The sequence below is a fragment of the Sprattus sprattus genome (assembly GCF_963457725.1).
Source record: "Sprattus sprattus genome assembly, chromosome: 12".
Classification (NCBI taxonomy): domain Eukaryota; kingdom Metazoa; phylum Chordata; class Actinopteri; order Clupeiformes; family Clupeidae; genus Sprattus; species Sprattus sprattus.
Window position 1 is genome coordinate 26641595 of NC_137910.1, and position 21589 is coordinate 26663183.

Here is a 21589-nt window from a genome sequence, read left to right on the forward strand (position 1 = left end):
CATTTCTGAACGGAGAAATATATTTGCCGGTAAGAGGATAATTAAGTGGGGGATTGAGCACCTCAGTGAAACCAATTGAAACAATGTTTCAGAATTCTCTGACACCAGCCAGACTGGGTAAACTCGGACGGTGAAAAGGAATGTTCCCCGTATCATCTCGCATGAAGTGATTATTGAGTGGGATTAAAAGTGGGAGAACAGATCTATACCGTCTAATTTGACAGTCGAACTGTTGTTTGGACTACGCTCAGACTCCCCCAAAATATGAAAATGTCACCCCCAGATCGAAGGAAAAATATGCGCGCCCTGGCGTTGGAAATTGGAATACGAGTTTTGCTCTTTGGAGTTTTTGTGTAAGTACCTGTGAAATTACTATTAACATGCTTTGAACTAGTGCTTAGTCTGTATCTGTTTCCGCCTTAGATGCATTGTGTTTCCTTTTCGAAAATCACATCGTTATGCTTCTGGAAACCACAGGCTGCTGGTACTTTTATTTCCTCGTGCTCTCTAAACCGTGTCGAATATGCACGACCCTGTTCTCTTCTGTTCGCGCTTTTTCGGGGATATTTTGGGGTTTGTACGCAAATGAAGTTACCAGGACGAAGCTGTCCCCGGAATGTTTGAGCCAGCTAAATCGTGACTGAAGCCATTATTGTAGGCGTCTGTGCTGTATAAGCACATTCAGTGTTTCAAATGTTTTAGATGCGTGGTGCTGAAAGGATAGCATCACATTTCCTAGTTGGTCAGGTCCTGATAATTCATCCTCACATTTGCTGAAGCTCACGCTTAACTCAAACAGGTTGCATCAACAAGTTCATTCATGAATTCTTAACAGTGGACAGCGCTATTTCAAGGTGACGACCACAAAGAAAGGAACCGCATGCATTAATGCATTAGGTGACTATCGTGCTCTTCTCTTCCAGCGCGGACATGTGTTTGTTTGTGTCTATGTACATGAGCCGTTTAAATGGCTGTCAGTATAAATGCATACCAAAAGTAAATATCTCATCGGATGCGCCTCTTCCCTCTTGCATGGTGTAAGTAAGTAGAAATGTATTCCCATCATAGTGTTTTTATGTTTCAGCAGAAGCAATAGCCTCGGCAGATTGCGCTATCATTAATCTCCATCTTCGGGGCGGGTATTTATGCTTGATCCATTATTTGTTTTAATGAATGTACGTAGTGTACCTATACTCATTCTTTCAATAGTAGGCTACATTTAGTTTATGCTGGGGCTCAGACGTATCCTATATTTGTAAGTAAACCTGGGAAAGCTGAGGTGGACAAACTGGGTGATAATTTTGCGTTCAAGAGTCAGACTGCCAATGTGTCCATGAGGATTAATGTTCCTGTGTCCCTATACACCTGCTTGAGATTCCCATTTCATGTATAAATGCTGTTCAAAATCATAGTGCCTATTAAAGGCATAGTGCGTGGAGGCTCAAACATCTTATTTTATCTCAGAATAGGACTACAATACCCCAGAAACCTCTGCTTGAATCTCGTAAGAGTCTGCTTGTTTTCGAGATACAAGACCAAATTATCAGGCTTAGTGCCAGTGAGAGTACATTCTTGCACAAAACTACAATTATTGAGTGATGGAGACCTGAAAAACCAAATTGAGGCTGGATAGTCCACCTTACCAACTTCGCAACGAAAGCCTGGACCTCCTACCTGAGGTTGAGCCATGGCAATGCACATGAAAGGATTTACAACAGGTCATTCAATATCCTGATTATTCAAAATGTAGCTCTCCTGCATTCGTGTTTTGTAGGGTCCCCATGTCCCCTTCGAGATGCAGTTGCCCCTCACACACATTTCTGTTATCATCAGGACCGGACTGAGTTGGGGCCTGCGAGACTTTACATTGGTGGCGCCCAACAACAATAATAATACAACATAATAATAATTATGCACATTATGTCAAATAAAACACATCACAATTATCTTAGATAGTGAAATATAGGCATTAAGCTTTAACTTCAGTTGGTGTGTGCAACAATGTTTTGGTAACATTATTACTATTGCAAATTTGTACACCACCGTTAGATAGGCTACTGATCACTGACATGTAGCCTACTGTAGCCACGCCAGTGAACTGCGAAGTGCAGTATTTTGGATTAAGTCAAATATTCAGTTAGTCTATGCGCCGTAATCATCTAACATTCAACAGGACTGGTAATGTTACAGAAATCAGCTCATTGTAGTTTCTTAAGCTGCAACAGACTTTAGAGCCTAAGCTGTGTCATAATTTATCTGTAAACTGAGGACACAGCCTAATATACAAACCTTTCATTGTTGATGTAACAGAACCTCTCTAACCACATGGAGTTATCTCCAGGGTTGCCAAATCTCACGCTTTTATGTCCTGTCTCACGCTAGCATGAAAAAAAGTCCATTGACTTCAATGCGTCTCTCGCCAAGAAATACACCTGTTTTGGTAAATTTCACCTATTCACAAGGCAAGTAAGCCTTGAAAGTTGGCAACTCAGTGTCTCACACATTTTGTTAGTAGCCTACTTGTTTAGGAAGGTGTAAGCCATTGCTTGGGCTACAGCCCTCCAGACCATACCCCCACACAGCAGATCATAGATTCCTCTCGTCCTGTCACTCTCCTTTCACTCTGCGAACTCTTCAAAAAAATATTTAGGAGTAGTGTGCACGCGCAGCAGAGGCTACGGTTTCGTAAAGCAATGGGCTGTTTTTACTGGCTTCAGCTCAGCAGCTGAGTAGAAGGACGACACTTATCTGGAGCTGGTGTTAAATATTATTATTGATTTTGTTTTCAGTGGAAAATGGGCTTTGCAAAGTTAATTAATTATATTAATATCAATATATCGTCGGCTTCCTGATGAAACCTGCTATCCACCATTTTGGCCAAAATGAGATTAAACATCAGAGTGGACCAAAATCGGATGGGGCATATCCTGATAAAACCTGCAATGTCAATCTTAATTTTGTGGGGTAGCAACGACACAATAAAGAAAAATGCTTAATCCTTTCTTCTGATATGCTGTGATGAAAACTGCTATATCCCAATTTGGTTAAATGTTGGTTACACCTTTGACCCAAGTTGTCGCATTGAAGCCTGTCATGTTATAAAGAGTTATAAAAAGTGATCTGATTGGGTCATACTGAAGTTATGATGAGATCTGGCATTTTACAAGCCCTTAAAAAACCTGCTATATCCACAAAATATATGTATATATACAGAATGAAAACCTGCTATCTCCCCTAACTCTGTCCCAAAATGCAACATTTTGATAAAAGTTGCATTTGTTGATTAAATCCAGCACACATCTCTAAATGAAATACAATATTGATGGCACAAGTCAAATTTCTCCATTGCCTAAGATTGCCTCCATTGACTCTCTATTAAATCAGTTTTTTGGCTTTCCTGAAAAAAGGTATAAATGCACATAGCAGGTTTCATCAGGAAGCCAACGATATTAAAGGGCTGTGTTTTTTTAATAATACTTTTTCAAATTTCTCCCCCTTATTAAATAGCCTTCCAAAGTGAGGGCATGGGTGTGTGAGACAGTCTTCATATTAATTCAGTTTATATTCATAATGTCTAAATATTTGTTCATACAGTAAGTATTTTTTTGTCTATCTGGGTCTATTGGAAAAGTAATAAACATATATAAAATGATCAACTACATTTGTCCTATATTTTTTCCCCTGTACCATAAAGTAACAAAAATACTTGGGATTCCCCAAGCTTTTATTGAATATATATATATTTGATGGTAAGCAAAACCACCTTTATAGAATTGGCTTATTTTAATTTATAATGGAAATAAATGTCTTCATTCAACACATGTTACACAATATGTGTGTGTCATAAGACTTGTTCATTGCATTGTAGTGCATGAAGTCGTATCCTCATTTAGTCTATGCGCCATTCCCATTGATTTGTGTGCTGTTAACTGGGGACACCGGCAAATATTAGGCTACATATCTCTCACTTGTTGATATGACAGAAACTTGTGTTGGTAGCCTTCTTGTTTCTGATGGTGTAGGCCAGGCCATGACTGGAACAGCAAATTGTAGATTTGATTGATTAGACATCCCGTCACTTTGAGAACCCTCTGGTGAAGCCCTGGAACTTTCTTCAGAAGGTGTATCGTGCACATACAGCAGAGAGGCTATAGAAATGGACTGTTTTGATTGGCTATAGCCCAGCAGAAGAGTAGAAGGGTGACACAAATCAATAGTCATCATGAGAGGGACTACTCTCGAAAAAATCCCTAGGCAACCACCAATGCCACCTATACCACAGGCCACCCCAAGTTACCATTAAGGTATTCAGTTGGTATGCTGCCTCCAGTGTTTGTTTGATGATTATAAGTATGCCAGGTAGTATGCGGACTCCAGTGTTTGTTTGATGATTATAAGTATGTCAGGTAGTATGCGGTCTCCAGTGTTTTTATTTGATGATTTTAAATATGTCAGGTAGTATGCGGTCTCCAGTGTTTATTTGATGATTATAAATATGTCAGGTAGTATGCATGCGGTCTCCAGTGTTTATTTGATGATTATAAGTGTACTGAGATAATTGCCTGAGGGTTGTTCCTATGGATCTAAATGTACATTTACTATTAAGTGAGCTTTCTCTCTCCCTTTTCTCTCTCTTTCTGCCCAACCCTTCTCGCACAAAAAAACCAACACATAAATCTTTACTGTAGTTCCAGCGCCTTTGATTAGTAGAATCTTAAAATGACATCCATCTTTGCCGATCCCTGATGCTTTCCCTCTGTTTCTGTGGCCTTTCCTTCTGTGCTACTGTAGCTAGCAGAACACTCAGCATCTGTAGCCAGCTGATGTACCAGCTCCCCGCTCTCTGATGGAGATGGCAGTCACATGAGAACACTTTGCTCTCTGAATGCTGATTGGCCACTCCAGGAAATGCAGGAGCGAGGTTGATTAAAGGGCACTACAATCATCACTGCAAAAAGTGTTATTTGCGGCAAGGAACTTTTTTCTACACAAACCACAAAATGTACCTATGTGCACTTTTACTAGTGCAAATGTTTTTTAAAGATGAAATAGTTACCTCCAAAAGGTCGGTGCAGTTTATGCAATTTGGCACAAAGTCTTGTTGTTTATCTGTGTATACATGACAATCTCAAGTGAATACAGAGAGTATTAATTTAGCAGTATGATGTGGCAACCCTGAAATTGCCAAAAAACGCAAAAGCATTATCACTCCCAGAAGGTCAGGAGATGAGGTGGGGGATGAGTCTGCAGATTTAGCACTAGAACCACTTTTGGAAGATGTGGGGTCTAATTCCTCTTATCTTCAATCTCATTCTAATTAGATCGGTATCTCCTATAAGCTGCAGTGTAAGGGTAGCTGTCAAGGAGCTGGCTGTAATTGCTACATGGCAAAACCACACAACTGCTCGATGAGCTCCATTCATCACAGTACTCCGCTCAGTCCCATGAGAGAACTGTAGCATTCAGTCATTTAATTCGAGGCAAGACACCGTGGTAACCTTCTGGTCAAGGCGAGAAGAATCTCATTCAATCCATTACATCTGTGGTCTGTGATCACAAAATATTCACTGTAGGTTAATGCCCAGTAACCTGCCTTATTCAGCCCATCACTCCACAGCTCATCTTTGGCTGGGATTACAATTAATGTAATGAGACAGAGTGAGTGTGTGTCGGGTCATGCCGGATGGAATGCCGTATCAAGATTCAGAAATGCTCTGTTTGTAGTGGAAGACGCTATTCCCCTCCCATCATAATGGAAAGGCTGCCTATGCTGTTACGGTGTTTTAAATGTCACAGGCGATGTGCTTCCACATAGTTAGACAGTGTGTGGGTTCATTTTGGATACCTTTATCAGTTGATGATTTGCAAGGAATCTTCAACTGAGCGTTAAATGTAAAAATGCCTGCATTTGCTTAATGACACAGACAAAGAGGTGTTATTGTGATGAAATGTCATTTGAGTCTTTGTAGTCCTCGGGGGCCAGATGCAAGTTTCAAGGTATTAAGCAGTTTATGTTTAAATTCGGTGAGTACATGCTATCTTTCAATATTTTAAAGGTGCAGGGAGCCTAGCCCCTTTGTCTGTGGTGAGGCCATCATATTTTAACGACAAAGTTCTACTGGAAAGGGTAGTTAAGGTGGATTTGTATAAGGTTCTCCCATTTTGAAATATCAGACAAGTCATTTTAAGCTCTACTGTCATCTATGACTGCCCTTTCTCCTTTCCTGCTGTAGTTCATGTCCACTGGTTTGTTTGATGTCAGCTCATTCCATTCTGGGAGCTTAAATCAACATAAATTGAGCTGAAAAAAAGACTGACTGGATCTACTTCTAAGTTCTCATGTCATTCAGAGGCAGAACTACATTCTGTCCATAGGACACAGCAGAGGAAGTAACTCTCTCACACAGAAACCACTTTTTAGCTGCCTGAAAAGCCTTGTTAGAACTTTTTCCTTTGTGACAAGATGACACAACCTTGTATCACAATCCTAATTGCCTACATAGCTGACCAATCAGAGCATCATGGAGGGGGGGCTTAAAGACACTGGAGCTCTAACAGAGCTGGGGTGTTTAAGAGAGAGGATGAATAGAATAGAAAAATAATGTGTTTTTGGAACATTTAAGCATGTAAATCTATTCTAATAGACCCCAAAATAAAATTATGAACATTGAAAATGAGCATTATAGGCCCTAGTTAAAAGAAAGCAATGACCACACATTATGTCCTTAATAAAGAAGCCAAGGGACTGAAGGACAGTCGTGACAACAAACATCTTCTGAAATCATATGAAAGGCCTATTACAGACTGAAAATAAAATAACAAAACTCAGAACAGGGCCATGTTGACATGGTCAATAGAAAACATGAAGATAGTAAAAATGTATTGGAATAAAAATAATGCTTTTAAATTCTAGTTGGAATATCACCCAAAAAAAGTTGAGGCTGGTGAGTGTGAAAGAAATTATTAAATATTAACATGAAGGGTTAGACTAAAAGGGAATTCTTTTAACTGCTATTTTCTAAAGTGTTCTGTGCTCTGGTTATGTGCCCTGTTTCTCTGTGCTGTTAATAGGAATGCTGACTCTTGAGAGAGGGGGTTGCTTAATGTTAGGTGCTATGCACACGAAGTCTAGGGCCTCCGAATCGGATTTACTTTTCACACCAATCGAATCTTTTAATTTCGTACATACGGAGGCTGGCAACGAGAGATTTGCGTAAACACGGAGGCAGCAGATTGCGGTGAACCGACTGTAGTACATACCTCACGCCTGTGGGTGGCGCTTTAGCGCTTTATTTACACAACTGAAAAAACGTGAAAAACCTAGAAGAAGAGACTCAAAAGCACAAGGTAAAGGAAGCAGCAAACGGATAAACAAATTACACAAGACATTCAAGCTCCAATTAACAACATTACATTATGATGGTTAATAAAATCAGTGGTCAGACTAAAGGATATGCGAAAATGAATTCTTTTTTCTATTGATAATAAAGAGTTTGGAACAGTAACATGACATGTCTGTCATCCCATCTCCCATGATGCATTGCTCCGAGCATTTTACATACATTTATGAATAAAAAAGCAAATTAAATCGCTGGCCAATTTATATTTGTGGTCATGAAAGTTATGTTACGTCTGAATAAGAAGAATTAGATCAAGATAGAGGGCTACTCAAAAATCAGAAGACTGGGTTAATGTTAGTGAATTCGAGGCCCACCATGAGTGAGATTTTGAGGGAGAACAAGTTATTTATATACTGGTTGGAGATGGCGGAAAAGATCACGAGGGGCAGTGACGTCATCAGGTTGCGTGAAACCGTGCAGACGAACACCAGCCCCCGTACCGATTCAAATCTACTCACTTTCTACCCCGGACTGCGATCGTTGCAGAAACGAGGTGCGGATAGAGAGTGTTCGTATGGATGATAGGGCTATCTGTATTAGCTATCCGTATCAGTTTGACAAACTAGGCTCCATGTAAACGACACTTTACCTGAGAATGGCATTGTTTAGTTAGGTATTTACAGCTGCGACTCCAACGCTGAGAAACCACTGTTGTGAAACTGAAACTGATGTCGTGGATGTTTACTTTGAGATTGCAATAGTGATTGATGATGCCATGTGTTCCGTAAAACTCTTTGTGACTGTTGGTTTTTAATTAAGCAAGGTTTCTTATCTTTGAAGGACAGAGGCCAGATGGCAACATGTGAGAGACCTGGGAGGGGTCAATGTATCTTGTAACCACTACACTGATTTCTGTAATAAAAGAGCTATGAACCCAGCGAGAGCTCAGAGGTGATGCGAGATGGCGTCAAATTCCTCTCCGCTCTAGGCCGGAGCGTAATAGATCTGTTAAAAACTTTACTTCTGGTTTGTTGGTGTCATTTTATTCTAAGTTATTCTAACAACTTAGCAGAGTTTAGGATTTTTTCCTGACAGTGAGACTGATTAATCCATCTATACTTACATACATAAAAATCACAACTCACAAAAGTCACAACTCAAAATACTAATTTAAAATAAGGATCAATTTGTTATCCAAAAAATGACCCAAATCAGAGTTATCGAAGAATTATCTGTTGTTGTTAAATTAATCACTCTGAAACTCAAACCTCCAACACAAAGTAAGCTATTCACAGTAACCACTCCCTCTAATCTTAAATACTTTTGCCACACAAAGTGTTGTGAAATATATTGAAACTGCAACTTAACATGGAGACGTGTGAACTTGAAGAATTTGAGTACATATTTATGTATCATATAGATGTAGAGTCCAATAAAATTGATCTATTTAAAAAGCGTTCCATGAGTAACACGTAGTCCTGGAACTACCTATGTTGATACTGAAGTGACTGTAAACACATGCACTGCATTCCTACACTGCCATGGATTAGGATAAATCCACACACGCTGATTAGAGCATCACTAACGAAAGCACACCAATCGCAATGGAGTGTGTGTCTCTCTAGCCTCTCAGGGGTTGTGGTGTCAATTATAGCTGCAGGCATTAGATGAGACAGCATGTTTAAATGATGGGTTGGGAGTCGCGGGCCTGATGTGTAGCATTAAGACTCACACTCGAACGACATGCTCACAGTTCATCTAAATCTAAATGCTCTGTTGACATTTAAAGACAAGCAGAAATAAACCAATAAACAGGAACAAATGGAGCGCCTTAATAAATGGTGTTCGCTGTTTGGTGGCACTCTGAAATGCCAATGATAATGTGGACCATTTCTTCACCATTCCATGCACAGCATGATCTCATGGAAAAACTGACTACTGCATTAGTAAATCCGTTGCTGTGTCAAATAAGCTGTATAGCCTTTTTAAAAAGCTTTTACCCTTAGAGCCACTTTTGAACTTTTGAAGTTTCTATATAGAATGTTTTCCACCTACAGATTGTTTTGCTGACAAACAATTTTTCTCCAGGGCAGAAAAGGTTTTCATGAGCTGAACAATGCTAGCTGACAGATACAACGGTTGCAAAGAGCCCTTCATCTCATGGCTCTAATGAGACAGAGTTAGAGACGGCGAGAGACTTTGAAATAGAGTGTTGATGTCTTGACATCAGGTAAATACAAGCAAATACGTGTATGTACTATACAACTTCAAATGGTTTCATTTTTTTTCCCCATAGTGTCTGAAACTGGTGACTCTGTGACTCTTTGATCAGTCTTAGCCTGCGAAGCGTGCTGATGAACTGCCACAGGCTAGTGTGTGCCGTGCTCCCACACACCTCAGTTTCACCCTTGTTGATGGGAAAGTAATCTTTACCTGACAAGTTCTCCCATCACTCCCATACTGACCCTGCTCCTGGCAGGGGGCGGAGCCAGGCCTGTGAATGATGGGAGATGAACCGAGAGGGAGGAGGGAAGGGGGGGAGGGGGCATTTTGTTTTGTCACTCTAGTTCTGACACATTTATTCCAGAAATTGAAAGGCCAGGCTGAAAAAGAGCCTGAATGAAAAGCCCTTCCAGTATATTTTGTGATTGGCCGTCTCGGCGGGCCGAGGACTCACACAATCAAGACGTCAGAAAATGACTCATGAGCGAGATTGAGGCCAGAGATTGAGAAACAAGATTGATCAGGCATGGAAGTCGATGTTGACCCATTTGGCGAAGAAAACTAGGTAGCAACTAGACCACAAGAATTCCACAGAATCATATCTGCCAGGCATGCTAGACTCCCTAGGCATGCTGGCTCTGCAGTACTTACATTGGCAGTTAGGTACTGCAGGGTCTCAGCCAAATCCATTTCATTTCATAAAATCTGGTGTTTAATGGCTTTTTTCTGCTGTGTATTCACTGTATTGTACTGGAATGAATTAACTAAGAACGTGCTATCACTGAAAACATTAAGGAAGTTGTTAAAAAGATGACAGAATCAATCCTAGAAGATTTGATAAGCCTCAATATTTTTAGGTTTATTTCCAGTTTGGTGTCATAAATACATTTTTATCATGTTTTAATAATAAAAAAAAGACATTTGATAAGAGAGAGTGCCTTGTGATAAATAGTTAATGTGACGAAGTAAATGGAAACATGGTCTCTGAGTTTTTTTGAGTGGATGCTGTTTGTCTTGCTGACGCTGTGAATAATGCAGCCTCTTGTTCCACTTCTGGAAAACTCAGTTTGAAACGAGGCCGTGAGCAGTTTCATCAAGAGCACATTTTTCCCTGCCTCCCGAAAGCTTTCCTCTCATCTCTCTGGAAGCTCCAAGCTAAAATGGCCTCATTTGGTGTAAGTGATTTCACTCTGTTGAAGATGCTGTGAAACTTTGATTTCTCTTATGATTCTGACATCTTCTGAGCCAAATGTAAAATATCCGGTGCCACTGGAGGCATAGATTTAGTTGTCGTATTACTTATTATTATACAACAGCACTTTCCCTTTTTTAATTTCTTACTTTTCTATGTTCTTTTATCTGCTCTTTTTGAATTACCGACGTGTATGCATTTTTACTATATGAATACATTTGCCTCGCCTAGAGTGTTCTGAATTGAATTAATCTGGACACCTATTCACATTAGCGCTGAGATCTGACTGGTAGTGGCATATCTTCCTCCACATCTTCGCTCAGGCTCACTCAGTTGCAAACTTAATTTACATCAATAAACAAACATGAGTCTGCGGTGTGTATGCTAGTCAGACACACCTCTCAGTGTGACTTCATGTGAGAGCGAGGTGAACACATGCACATTTTGAATTATTTATACACGGAGTAGAGCTGTGATCAAAGCCAGAGGTGACCTTGAATGTGGGTTTCCTGCTACCTTTACAAGCACCGATAACTTAGCTTGATCTGTTTGTCATGAATAACCTGGCTAAAACTCTGTCTGTTATCCCGGCCTGTTGATGATTCTCATCTGTGACGGAGATGCGGAGTGGCACTCTGCACATTATTTTAAAATGCTCTGCATGGCAGGTTGCGCTGACACCATGTTGCCTCAGGGATTGGCATCTGTCGGGGCCACTGCCTCCGTATGCCAAACATTTTGCACAAATGACAACTGGCGCCTGGCATTTCGGTACATGTTTCTGCACCGCAGTCTGGCATTCAGCTTGTGTGCCCATGGTCTGGTGACGTGAAGCTGCTGTCGGCTTAAATGGCACAGCCACAAGCTTCCCCATGCATCTGAGTCACACAAGAGAGAGGCAAAGGGCAGGACAGAATGCCTGCTGTAGTGATTTATGACTGCCCCCCTTCCTTGCCCCCTACGAATACCACAACAACATTAAAATTTCAGATGACAAGTGAATTTGTGCGTACAATAAGTGATACACACGCATATAAACACCCACATACTCACACACGTGTTCTCACATTCAGCAGAGAGGGGGAAAGACAGGGAGCGGGTAAATCCTCCTGTAGCCAGTGGCATATGAGAGACCAATTACAGTGGAGTGAGAGGAGAAGGCAAGAGTCTGCGGAGAGCACGGGTAGGCTCAGGGCAGAGAAGCAGGAGCACACATGTCTTCTGCTCTCACCATTCTTCTACCTCCTCTTCCCACTGTTTTGACACAGTACATCTCCCTATCAGCACCCCCCTTCTCCTGTTGGCTTGGCACATTGTGCTCACATTGTCGTGCTGAGGTGGTATAGGGCCACAGCAGAATATAGCCAGACAGACACTGTTAGAATATAGCCAGACAGACACTGTTAGAATATAGCCAGACAGACACTGTTATCTGTTCCTCATGTCATGCCATTGCCTACGCAACCCAAAGGCAGTAACATCAGCAGCAGTTCTTAACACTGCTGGCTTTAATACTAAAACATTCTGTGACTATCAAAAAAGGGACCAAAGTGTAAGCCCTGCCAAATCATGAAATGGGTTTGACACTGAAGGTGCTGTGGATTTGGGTTCAAAGAAGCAAAACATTATTTATTCCATGACACTACTAGTTAGAAAGCATATATTAAAAGTAAAAAGCTCTTTTCTTGAGTCCTTTGAAAGTTTTTTAATAATCTGTTAAATCTGTATAAAATTGAACTAATTCCTTAGTTTATTGTTTGCTGTAAATCTCAGCCTGTCAGTGTCTGCTGCAGACACGGAGGGTGATGGGATCCAGGCAGACATGGTTAATTATTGCAGCAGTCACGATTTGAGCAGGCAGTGCTACAGGTTCATATTTCCTTCGATGACCATTCCTTAATCACTTGAGCAGATGTAATTAAATGTCAGAGTTGTTAGATACGCATATTTCTATCTGGTGCTGACATACTTGCCTTTTTTATAAAGAAAATTATGCATTGATTTAAATGCCATACTCATATTAATGAGTTAATTTCTGTGGTGGCAATATCACTGCGTTTGACTGCAGTCCTGACATGCAGATACAAAGATACTGCCTTCATAAACTAAACGCCTCCATGAAATTATGAATAAATCGGAATCCACAGAAAAAAAGTCGGGATATTACTAAACCGCCAGATCAGTTCACTTTGTGTTCATATTCTGATGTTGCAAACTCCAGAATGAAGTCTTGCTTTCATTGTGTGTCAAGCCCACCATTAATCATGCACCTCTGAATTATGATGTGAGGGGGATGAAGCGGGGCTCTGGAAGTTCTCCAAGGAGCTGTCAGATCAGCAGCAGTGGATGTGCCAGTGGGTGACAGGGCTTTCCAGGGGAACCAGAGCAGCTCCTCAGCAGCGCTATGCTAATTTATTAGCCCCCCCCCCCCTCATTCCACTCTCACTCGTTCACTTCACTCTCCCCCTCACTCTCATGCACACACACCACTGTTGTTTTTTCGTTCAACTGCCTCCTACTGTTCTCCATTTCTTTCTTTCACTCCATGTGGCGGTCTTTCTTCCCTCTCATTTTCTTCTCTTTCTCTTGCTGTGGTTCTTATGTGTGTGGTGCTGTCTGTTTCCAGGTCCTTATCAGTGTGAGTGCAGAGGAGATGGGGGGCTTCTGAGGATGTGTGCGTGTTAGAGCAGGGGGGTAGTGAGATATGGAGAGGGATGGGGACAGGGCTACTGCTTCTCATCTGTGGCTCCAGACAGGCATCTACCCCCATCCAAAACCTCCGTGGCTCAGAACTACATGTCTGCATTCATCAGACTGAGAGGGCACGGGCTCTGGTGGAGGAATCGTGCTCAATGCACCAGGCGTCTTTTCATTCCGAAGACTCTCAAACTTTATCCATTCAGAATCATCCAGTGACCAATTTGACCATGGATTCTAGTAGTTCCTGTTTTCAACAAATGAAGAATTCTGTAACTGTACAGTTTCACCAGATTATTTTCAGTGTCTACAACCATCAGCGTCAGAGCAGAGTTTCTGCCACATTGAGACAATAAGGAGACACAGGCGGTTTGTTTGGGAGAATTAGAAAAACCTCACTGACTTTGCATTTCACATTTCACACTTTCAGACAATTCTATTACAGTATTATCCACACTATGCATTCAACAGTAGACACATTATGAAGTCAGGTTTTGCATTACCTTCTGCGATCAGAATAATGCGATATTTCCATCAGTCTTCCAAATTATTTCAGTGATTAATTAAGAAGCATTGACAGACCAAAAAGCCAACTGGTTTTGGGGAAATTGGGCCAGAAAAAGCAGAGAAGGCAATTGAAAATAATACATTCATTAAAAAAAGTGAATCATTTTTCACAATATGTTTTGACCCAGTTACTAACTCAGGTTAAATGAATTGTGGGCAATTTGACAAGGAAGTTAACGTTTGCCGTGATCCTGTAAACATATATTAATTTGAATGGCTGTAATTACATACAGCTCATTTGGATCTAGTATTGGCATGGGAGCAATTCTTGCTCTCTAGGGATAACTGATCTGAAACCATTTGCTTGAACACCTAACACATGGGCCATCCTACCGAATTCGTGTAATATGCAGTCCCTCAACAATAAAAACTATTTACAAAACAATTAGGTATTTAGGCATTGATATTTACTAAGAACATTTTATGGTCTATATAAACCCAATGCATTAAATGAGATAGTGATAAGCTAAATATATACAAAATCATCATTTATAGGGTACTTTCTATTGGGAAGTAGCTGTCCCAACCCTGACATCTAAATTTCAATGCCTTTAAATAACACTTTTCAATTTTTTTAGATTTTTTTCAATGATTTAATTTCAAAGATCTTTATGATTGGGTTGAAACAGAACTTGGAATATTTAGATTTATTGTGGGTTTAATTTTGAAATCAATTAACTATACTCAAAAAATCATGTCCCTAGTTTTCATGTCACTACCGAAACACAACAGTTTTAGTCCATTGGCTGAGCCTGTGTTTTAGCCACGACCCTGCATTTTTGACCATGCAGTGACACTGCATCCCTGTCCCTCATGGTTGAATGGTAAGTAGCTAAATCCCATAGTTTTTATATAAATGTGTTCCAAAGTCTGAAAATCGATGTGTAACCTTAAGAATTGTCACTACCGAAACCCATGTTTTATTCAATTAAGTAAACCTTTTGGGGTTTCATGCAAAATCTTATGTTTTTATGTGTGTACACCTCTTCAAAGATTTGTTTGCAAGCCGTGTGCTTGCTAGAATTCTTTATTTATGCTTAAAGTTAGCTAGAATTGTCACTACCGAAACAGTCACTACCGAAACATATGGTAGTGACCAGATGATTTCGGTAGTGACAAAATGAAATGGTAAGTAGTTCAATCCCATAATTTTTAAATAAATGTGTTGTGTGGACTAAAGGGCGGCCCAGAGCACCTTTTGGATGATTTTGGGAGAGAAATGAACATCCATCCAACAGTGCAGTCACTACCAAAACAGTGCCGTCACTACCGAAACAGATAAACTGAACTTCAAAAATTTGGTAAAAATTTCATTTTTATGGATTTCATTGTGAAAACCTTCAAGAAATATTTGTAAAAATACTCTTCAGAGAAGTGAAGGAAACACAATCTGAACAGGTCAATTATAATACTTTTTCACTATAGTAAATGTGATGTTTCGGTAGTGACAATTTTTGGAAGAGGAAAAACATTCCAACACATTCTGAAAATACAATATAAAAATTGACTGTTCATTTACTAGATATGTGTACTTTAGATCTGGTACATACGGACAAAGTTTTGGGAATAAAACATAAAAAAAATCAAAATATTTCCGACGTGACTTTGCACCAATTCGGTAGAATGGCCCATATAAGTGCTACGGAACGTGTCCAAGTCAAATATTCCCAAGTGCAAAGGCAGTGAAAGAACCAGATTTGACTTTCCAACATGCATAAATTATAGTGATTACATCAGCCTGGAAAGGATGCACCACAGGAAAACCACATATTCACACGCATAATTACCCTTTCACTGTGTCAAAGAAGGCCTCTGGCTCAACACAGGGTCAGTGATCAAGGGTAAAGGAAACATGTAAACAAGAAATCCCGCATGGTCCAGTTATTTCCACTGGTTTGCAATCCTGTCGAGATGTCTGCATATGATTTGCTGCTCGTAGTTAGCACAAGTCATGCATTGCATTATTTTTTCTCAAAGCCTTTGGGTCTTTGGGTGTATATATGTGTGAATCCATACATCTACATGTGTTTATTCATGTATATATGTGTGAATGTTTATTCATGTATGTATTCAGAGCTAGGAAAAATCGGACATTTGGAGAGTTTATCAAAAAAGGGTACACATCCTGCCTGGTAATAAATCCCACGGCACACTGAATGTCCTGCCAAACTGATTTGAGGTGGCAGAGAATCCATTGGGTCAAACAAAGTTCTTGTGTGATGTGGTTGGTGCTGTCTGTGGTGGGTTTCATTCTGTCCTTTCTAACATTTACGTTGCTGTAAAAAATGCCAGGTGTGATAAATGTCAGGCAGAGCTCGCAGAACCTGTCTGACTGACGTGTGTAAGATAGTACAAAATGTAACCAGTGCAGGAAGAACACCTGTCTGGAAGGCTAAAGCGTGTGTTGACAAGCAATTAAGTGTGTGTGATGCGCTAGATATTATTGACAACTCCATTTATCTCCAGCAGCATGAAGAGGTGGAGAAATCAGTAAAAAAAAAAAATGATCATGCCGAGGCCAGTTCACACCAATGAAAGGAACCATCTGAGAATAAATTGGTTCCCAACACATCCATGACACAACAAGGAACATGGTGTTACTGCAAGAAATATCTCACAACTGTCTGCAACCCGCGATGGCCACAGACTGTTCCCAGGTCTTAACCAGTGTGTGATAAGAGAAGTGCTGTGAGCGGTCTCTCTCTCTCTCTCTCTGCCTCACAGCTGCCCACCCGTCCTCAGAGCTCAGAGTTCAGTGCCTTCCACAGGAGCCCTGTGGGACCTGCCAGATCATCAGGAGACTGGGACAGATTCCCTCTCATGCAGAACTAAATGTGACCCTGCCACTTTCACCTTACAGTACACACCTGGGGATGATTTGTTGAATCTTGGTTGGAGTTATCCCTCTGAAAACTGAACCTTCAATCTCAAACATCTCTCCAAGGCACTGTTGTTGACTGTGCATATCTTGCCCCTCTAGACTAGTGGCCCTGACGTCAGTTTCCACTATGAAAGAGCCTTTTGGGTCTCTTCAGCAGCTCATTCATTTAGCATGTAGAATCTTCTCATGGTTTGTTGCTGTGGGTGTGGATGAACAGAAGAGCAAAGTGGCAATAAACATGGAGCCGCCTGAGCTTAGATAAATAGACGTTTCATAAATGAGATAATGATTATGCCAGAGGCGGGGGGAGTGGTGAGGCAGTGCGGATCATGTAATTATCCAGTATGATCTGGACTACAGCTGGGGCCTTTGGACCATGTGTCGAGCTCTCTGGGATATTCTTGCACTGCTGTCGGCCTGGCTTCCCTCCCTCTCTATTCTTAAAGCTGCTGTGTGCTCTTGCAGCCTCCTCCACTCTCCTTCTCTCATTTGTCTGTGCCAACCTGGCCTTGGATGCCCCGAGTTCACCTCCAATGCCAGCGCCAGAGGAGCCCAAGGAGAGAATGAGCCCATTTCCAGTGCCAGGTGTGGTCAAAACATAAGTTGTTGTAGGAAAGGAAATAGTTGCAGCATTCGCAATAGCTGTGGTTTTATACGTAGATTGTAATGTATTCTGTGTAAAAGAGTCTTTGGAAGTGTTCAAAAATGTCTCTCCTTAATGTCCTATTTAATGGTCATGGGATCTGATGACTGTGATTTTGACAGGAGGTACCCAGTATTGAGATAATGACAAGAGATAATGTAGACTGATGTAGATCATTGTCTGAATGTCCTGACACGCATCGTTGGGCATGAAGTGTGTCAAAACAACAGCGTGCCTCATCGAGATAAGGGATGACCTGTACTAGCGCGATACATTAGCCATGGAAATATTGCATCGACTGATGCTCTGAGGGAAGAGACAAAGGTGGAACCCTCTGACTCACTCAGCTGTTCAGGCAACCAGATGAATCACACCCCCCGCTCCCCCTCAACGCTCGCTCACGTGGCAGACGCAGTCAGGCAGAGCAATTATTGCCGTGCAATAAAAATCATGGCATTTCTGCTCTGCTTCTCCATTCTTCAATTTACTGGGTGAATATGTGCCCTGGCTGCAAAGCGCCACGTAATTACAAAATGTGATGAGAATTGATCCTACACGCAGCTACATAGTGCTTAAGTGCTGTGGGCGACATGGGGCTGATGCCAACACCCCATTTTTCCCTCTCTCTCTCTCTCGCTCCCCATCACCTTGGAAGGAGAGATCGCTGGGGGGTATGCCGCAAGCCTCCCACCTGCCAAAGTATCACTCAAGAGCCGCCCCCCTGTGCCCTTCTCTCAGTTCTAGGCTCCTGTCTGCCAGGTTGGGATTGTGTGACACGGTATTTCATCTCTTTTGGTGTAACTCGGTCCCCACAGGGTGACACTCCAGGTCTTTCCCAGGAAACGATTGGGCCAACACTCTCATTGATCTCCATGCGCCACCCCTAAATATCTTGAGAGTTTCCTTCTGTGAGAGTCTATGCGTGAAGTTGCCATTGGGAACCACATAATGAGGTGATCATTAAAGGCAGTTGGGGAAACTAACGGCTCTGGTCTGGTCTGACTTCTTGTCTAATCAATTATGGTAATGGCCGACTGCAGTGATAATGCCAGGAGATGGCCAGAGGCACAAAGACCACTGAGACATAAAAAAGGATAGCAGGCTCAACCCATAGTAGGCCATCAATTTCCTGAAACTCTTCAAGGACCTCCCATATCCCTGCTGTGGAAATGTTTGACCTCCTGCAGATCCAACTACATTAACAGGGGCGTTTTACTGCTGCCGCAGAGGTATTATTCAAGTGTACAGTTGCTCTCCCGGGCCATGTGGCTGTCTGGTTTCCTAGTGGGTCATACAATCTCTATTACTTTGTAATAATGGGCAGAATTAGCCCAGGAAACTTGCTTTTTGATATCCTTAATCCTTCTCCGTTTATCCCTCTGCTCTTCACCCAAAGCCAGGCACTCTATCAACGGCCTCTATGTAGACACACATTGATTCACCAAACAGGAAGAAAGGTGTGATGACCTCGTGGCAACTGCTAAGTAAATAAATAAATAAAGGCAGTAATTAAATCATACCACATCCGTTGCTTCACCTTCTCCGTCCGCGGTGACCCTGCAGACATCTTAATCAAATTGTGATGCTGTGTTTTATTAAATTATGGAACCACAGAATTAATGGATGTCCAAACCTTCAGTGGGGATGACAGTTCGGTACAGCGATTCTTCACTTGGAGCAGAGCTTGCATCTTCTGTTGAATCCATCATATTGTGAAACAGTAGACAGTTCTACTTGCCGGAGGTTTATGAAGTGATAATGTTCACTGCAAAGTTGTTCTTTCTTGAAAAGCTGTTTGGCTTTGTTTTGTCCGATGTGATTCGGGGGGAAATATTGTTGTTTTCATATGAGGTACAAGGCATATTGAGAGAGGGAGAGATTTCCGGCATGTGGGACTGTAAACAAACAGTGGGCGATGGTGGTGATACCTCCTCGCTTACTCCCGGAATAAATCTGGCATATATTGGCACCTCCTGGATTGAAAGCTATTTTTAAGCCATCTGTCTGGCCGTGAGTGTCTTCGCTCTCACCAGCAGACATGCTTCCAAGACAGCTGATATTCTGGTGTGACTGGCTGTGTGTCAGCTTCCGTGGGGATATCATCCTGTCAGGAAGCAGACACATGCAGAGGCAGAACTCCCCCTCTGTCTTTTCGCACTCTCACGCTCTCTTTTTCTGCTTCCACCTATTTCCTTTCATCTTTCTGAGTGTTCATCTACAACATTTGAGTGGTATGAGCTGTGATGTTACTGTATTTGAGTTTGTCTTGGTTTGTTAAGATAATTCAGTGCAAGGGTTTCTTGGTCCCTGTCAATATACAGGGCCACTGATTTTGTATGAGGTTGAGAATAAGCCTTGGATGTAAACACAAGCCTGTCCATCAAATATGACTGGGTGGGATTTGGTTCCATGTTTAATAAACTGAAATAAAAGATCCTTCTATTTGTCCACAAAAACCTTATTTCTCCCACATAGTATGAACAAATGTATATATATATATATAGCCAGAGCATAGCATAACACTCTGGAGTGAAAGTAGCCTTTTGTGACAATGCTCTCTGATATTGCATTACATTGTTATGGCAGCACTTTACATACCTACTTACCTTGGCAGTTTCTCATAACACACTGAGTGTATAAGTACCTCATAAATCCCTGCCTTAGACAGAATCATTATGTTTGGAATATTTCATATTTCTTTGCATATGTTGTAGTTAGGATGTGAGGCAATATCAGAATATAACATAACTCAGTTTCGTCTTGTGGCTGTTGCTGTGGCTGTTTTGTTGTTAGACTTTGTTTTTGTACCAGCCTATGACTCACATGAATAGTTGGTGACGAATCAGTGTGATACCCCCAGGAGAGGTGGTATGGCAGGTAGATGCAGGAAGATAAAAGGGAATTGTATTTTATCATTATAAGATACAAGTTTTACTAGCCCTCTCCTGACATCAATACTGCCTGTCACACAATCACAGTTAGAGGACCATGCCAGTTCCAAGTCAAGAAACAGAAACATTAACATGACATTGCCTATCTGTTCTATCGGTCGTTTGCACATTCTGTCATGTGGATTTCTGAGTGTGGATCATGTGATCGTTCAGCATTAGCTGGTAATATAGCAAGAATCAGTAGGAGCACTAAGTGGAAGGACTCTGTGTACTTAGTTTAGACGCTGCACTGGTAAGCCCAAATCCCTTTAGGTGGAAATACTGCTAATAGACCACAGACTAAAGGAAAACAATTATGATAAGTTTGTTTCAAAGTTGCATCTGAAGATTCAAAATTGTGTGGGTTGTGAGCCCATGCATCAATGAGATGAATTTGTGTCAGAGTGGCCTAATATTTAGCTGCTATTGATTAAAATACTTCTTTATTTATTTCTCATTTATCCCTTCCCTGAAACAGTAAACTGTTTTATTAACTCCCCTCCTAGCTAATTTTTTCAAATGCCTAAGTAGACTCATTAAATTAAAAGTGAACTGGACTTAACCCATTTAATTTTTTATGGACATGAACATTTTACAGACATTTAATTTTTATAGATTAGTAACCGTTTGAAATAATTAATCTTTTTTCATTATTTTCAGGGGAAATTAGGTGAAAAGGTGTTTTATGGGCAGTCACGATTGTGACCGGTGGGATAATGTGTTAACGTGATAATGTGATAATTGTGATAATTGTGATAATTGGCCTATTTCTCCTAGACGCAATCATCAAAACTCTTATACATGCCTGCCCAGATATTTACACATTTAGAGCTCTGTCACTGGCAGTCCCCATCATTGCCTCGACAATGATTTGTCACATTCTGCTTCATAACTCTTTCACAGGGGGAGGAAGTCATCGTCATTGAAAATGCTCTTGTCATGAAGAGTCTGTCTGTAGAAGTTCAGCATATGTATTCAACAGCCTGGCTGGCAAATGGCCTGTATCCCCCTCATAGTCCATATCTGACCCATCGCTGTCACAGTCACTGAGGACAACATCTTTCTTATTAAGGGATAACTGCAATGTCACATGCCTTGTCTGGACTGTCACCTAGA

At 41.2% G+C, this 21589-nt stretch overlaps 1 protein-coding gene across 1 annotated transcript in view; it reads left to right on the plus strand.

The window, feature by feature from the left end:
- Positions 1–264: 264 nt before the first annotated feature.
- Positions 265–21589, plus strand: part of plpp4 (phospholipid phosphatase 4) — a gene marked incomplete at both ends in the record, with an annotated part of 52331 nt that continues 31006 nt past the window's right edge. The window contains one exon of the mRNA XM_080848918.1: positions 265–353. Coding sequence (XP_080705044.1) covers positions 265–353 — 89 coding nt within the window. The remainder of the gene's footprint in view (positions 354–21589) is intronic.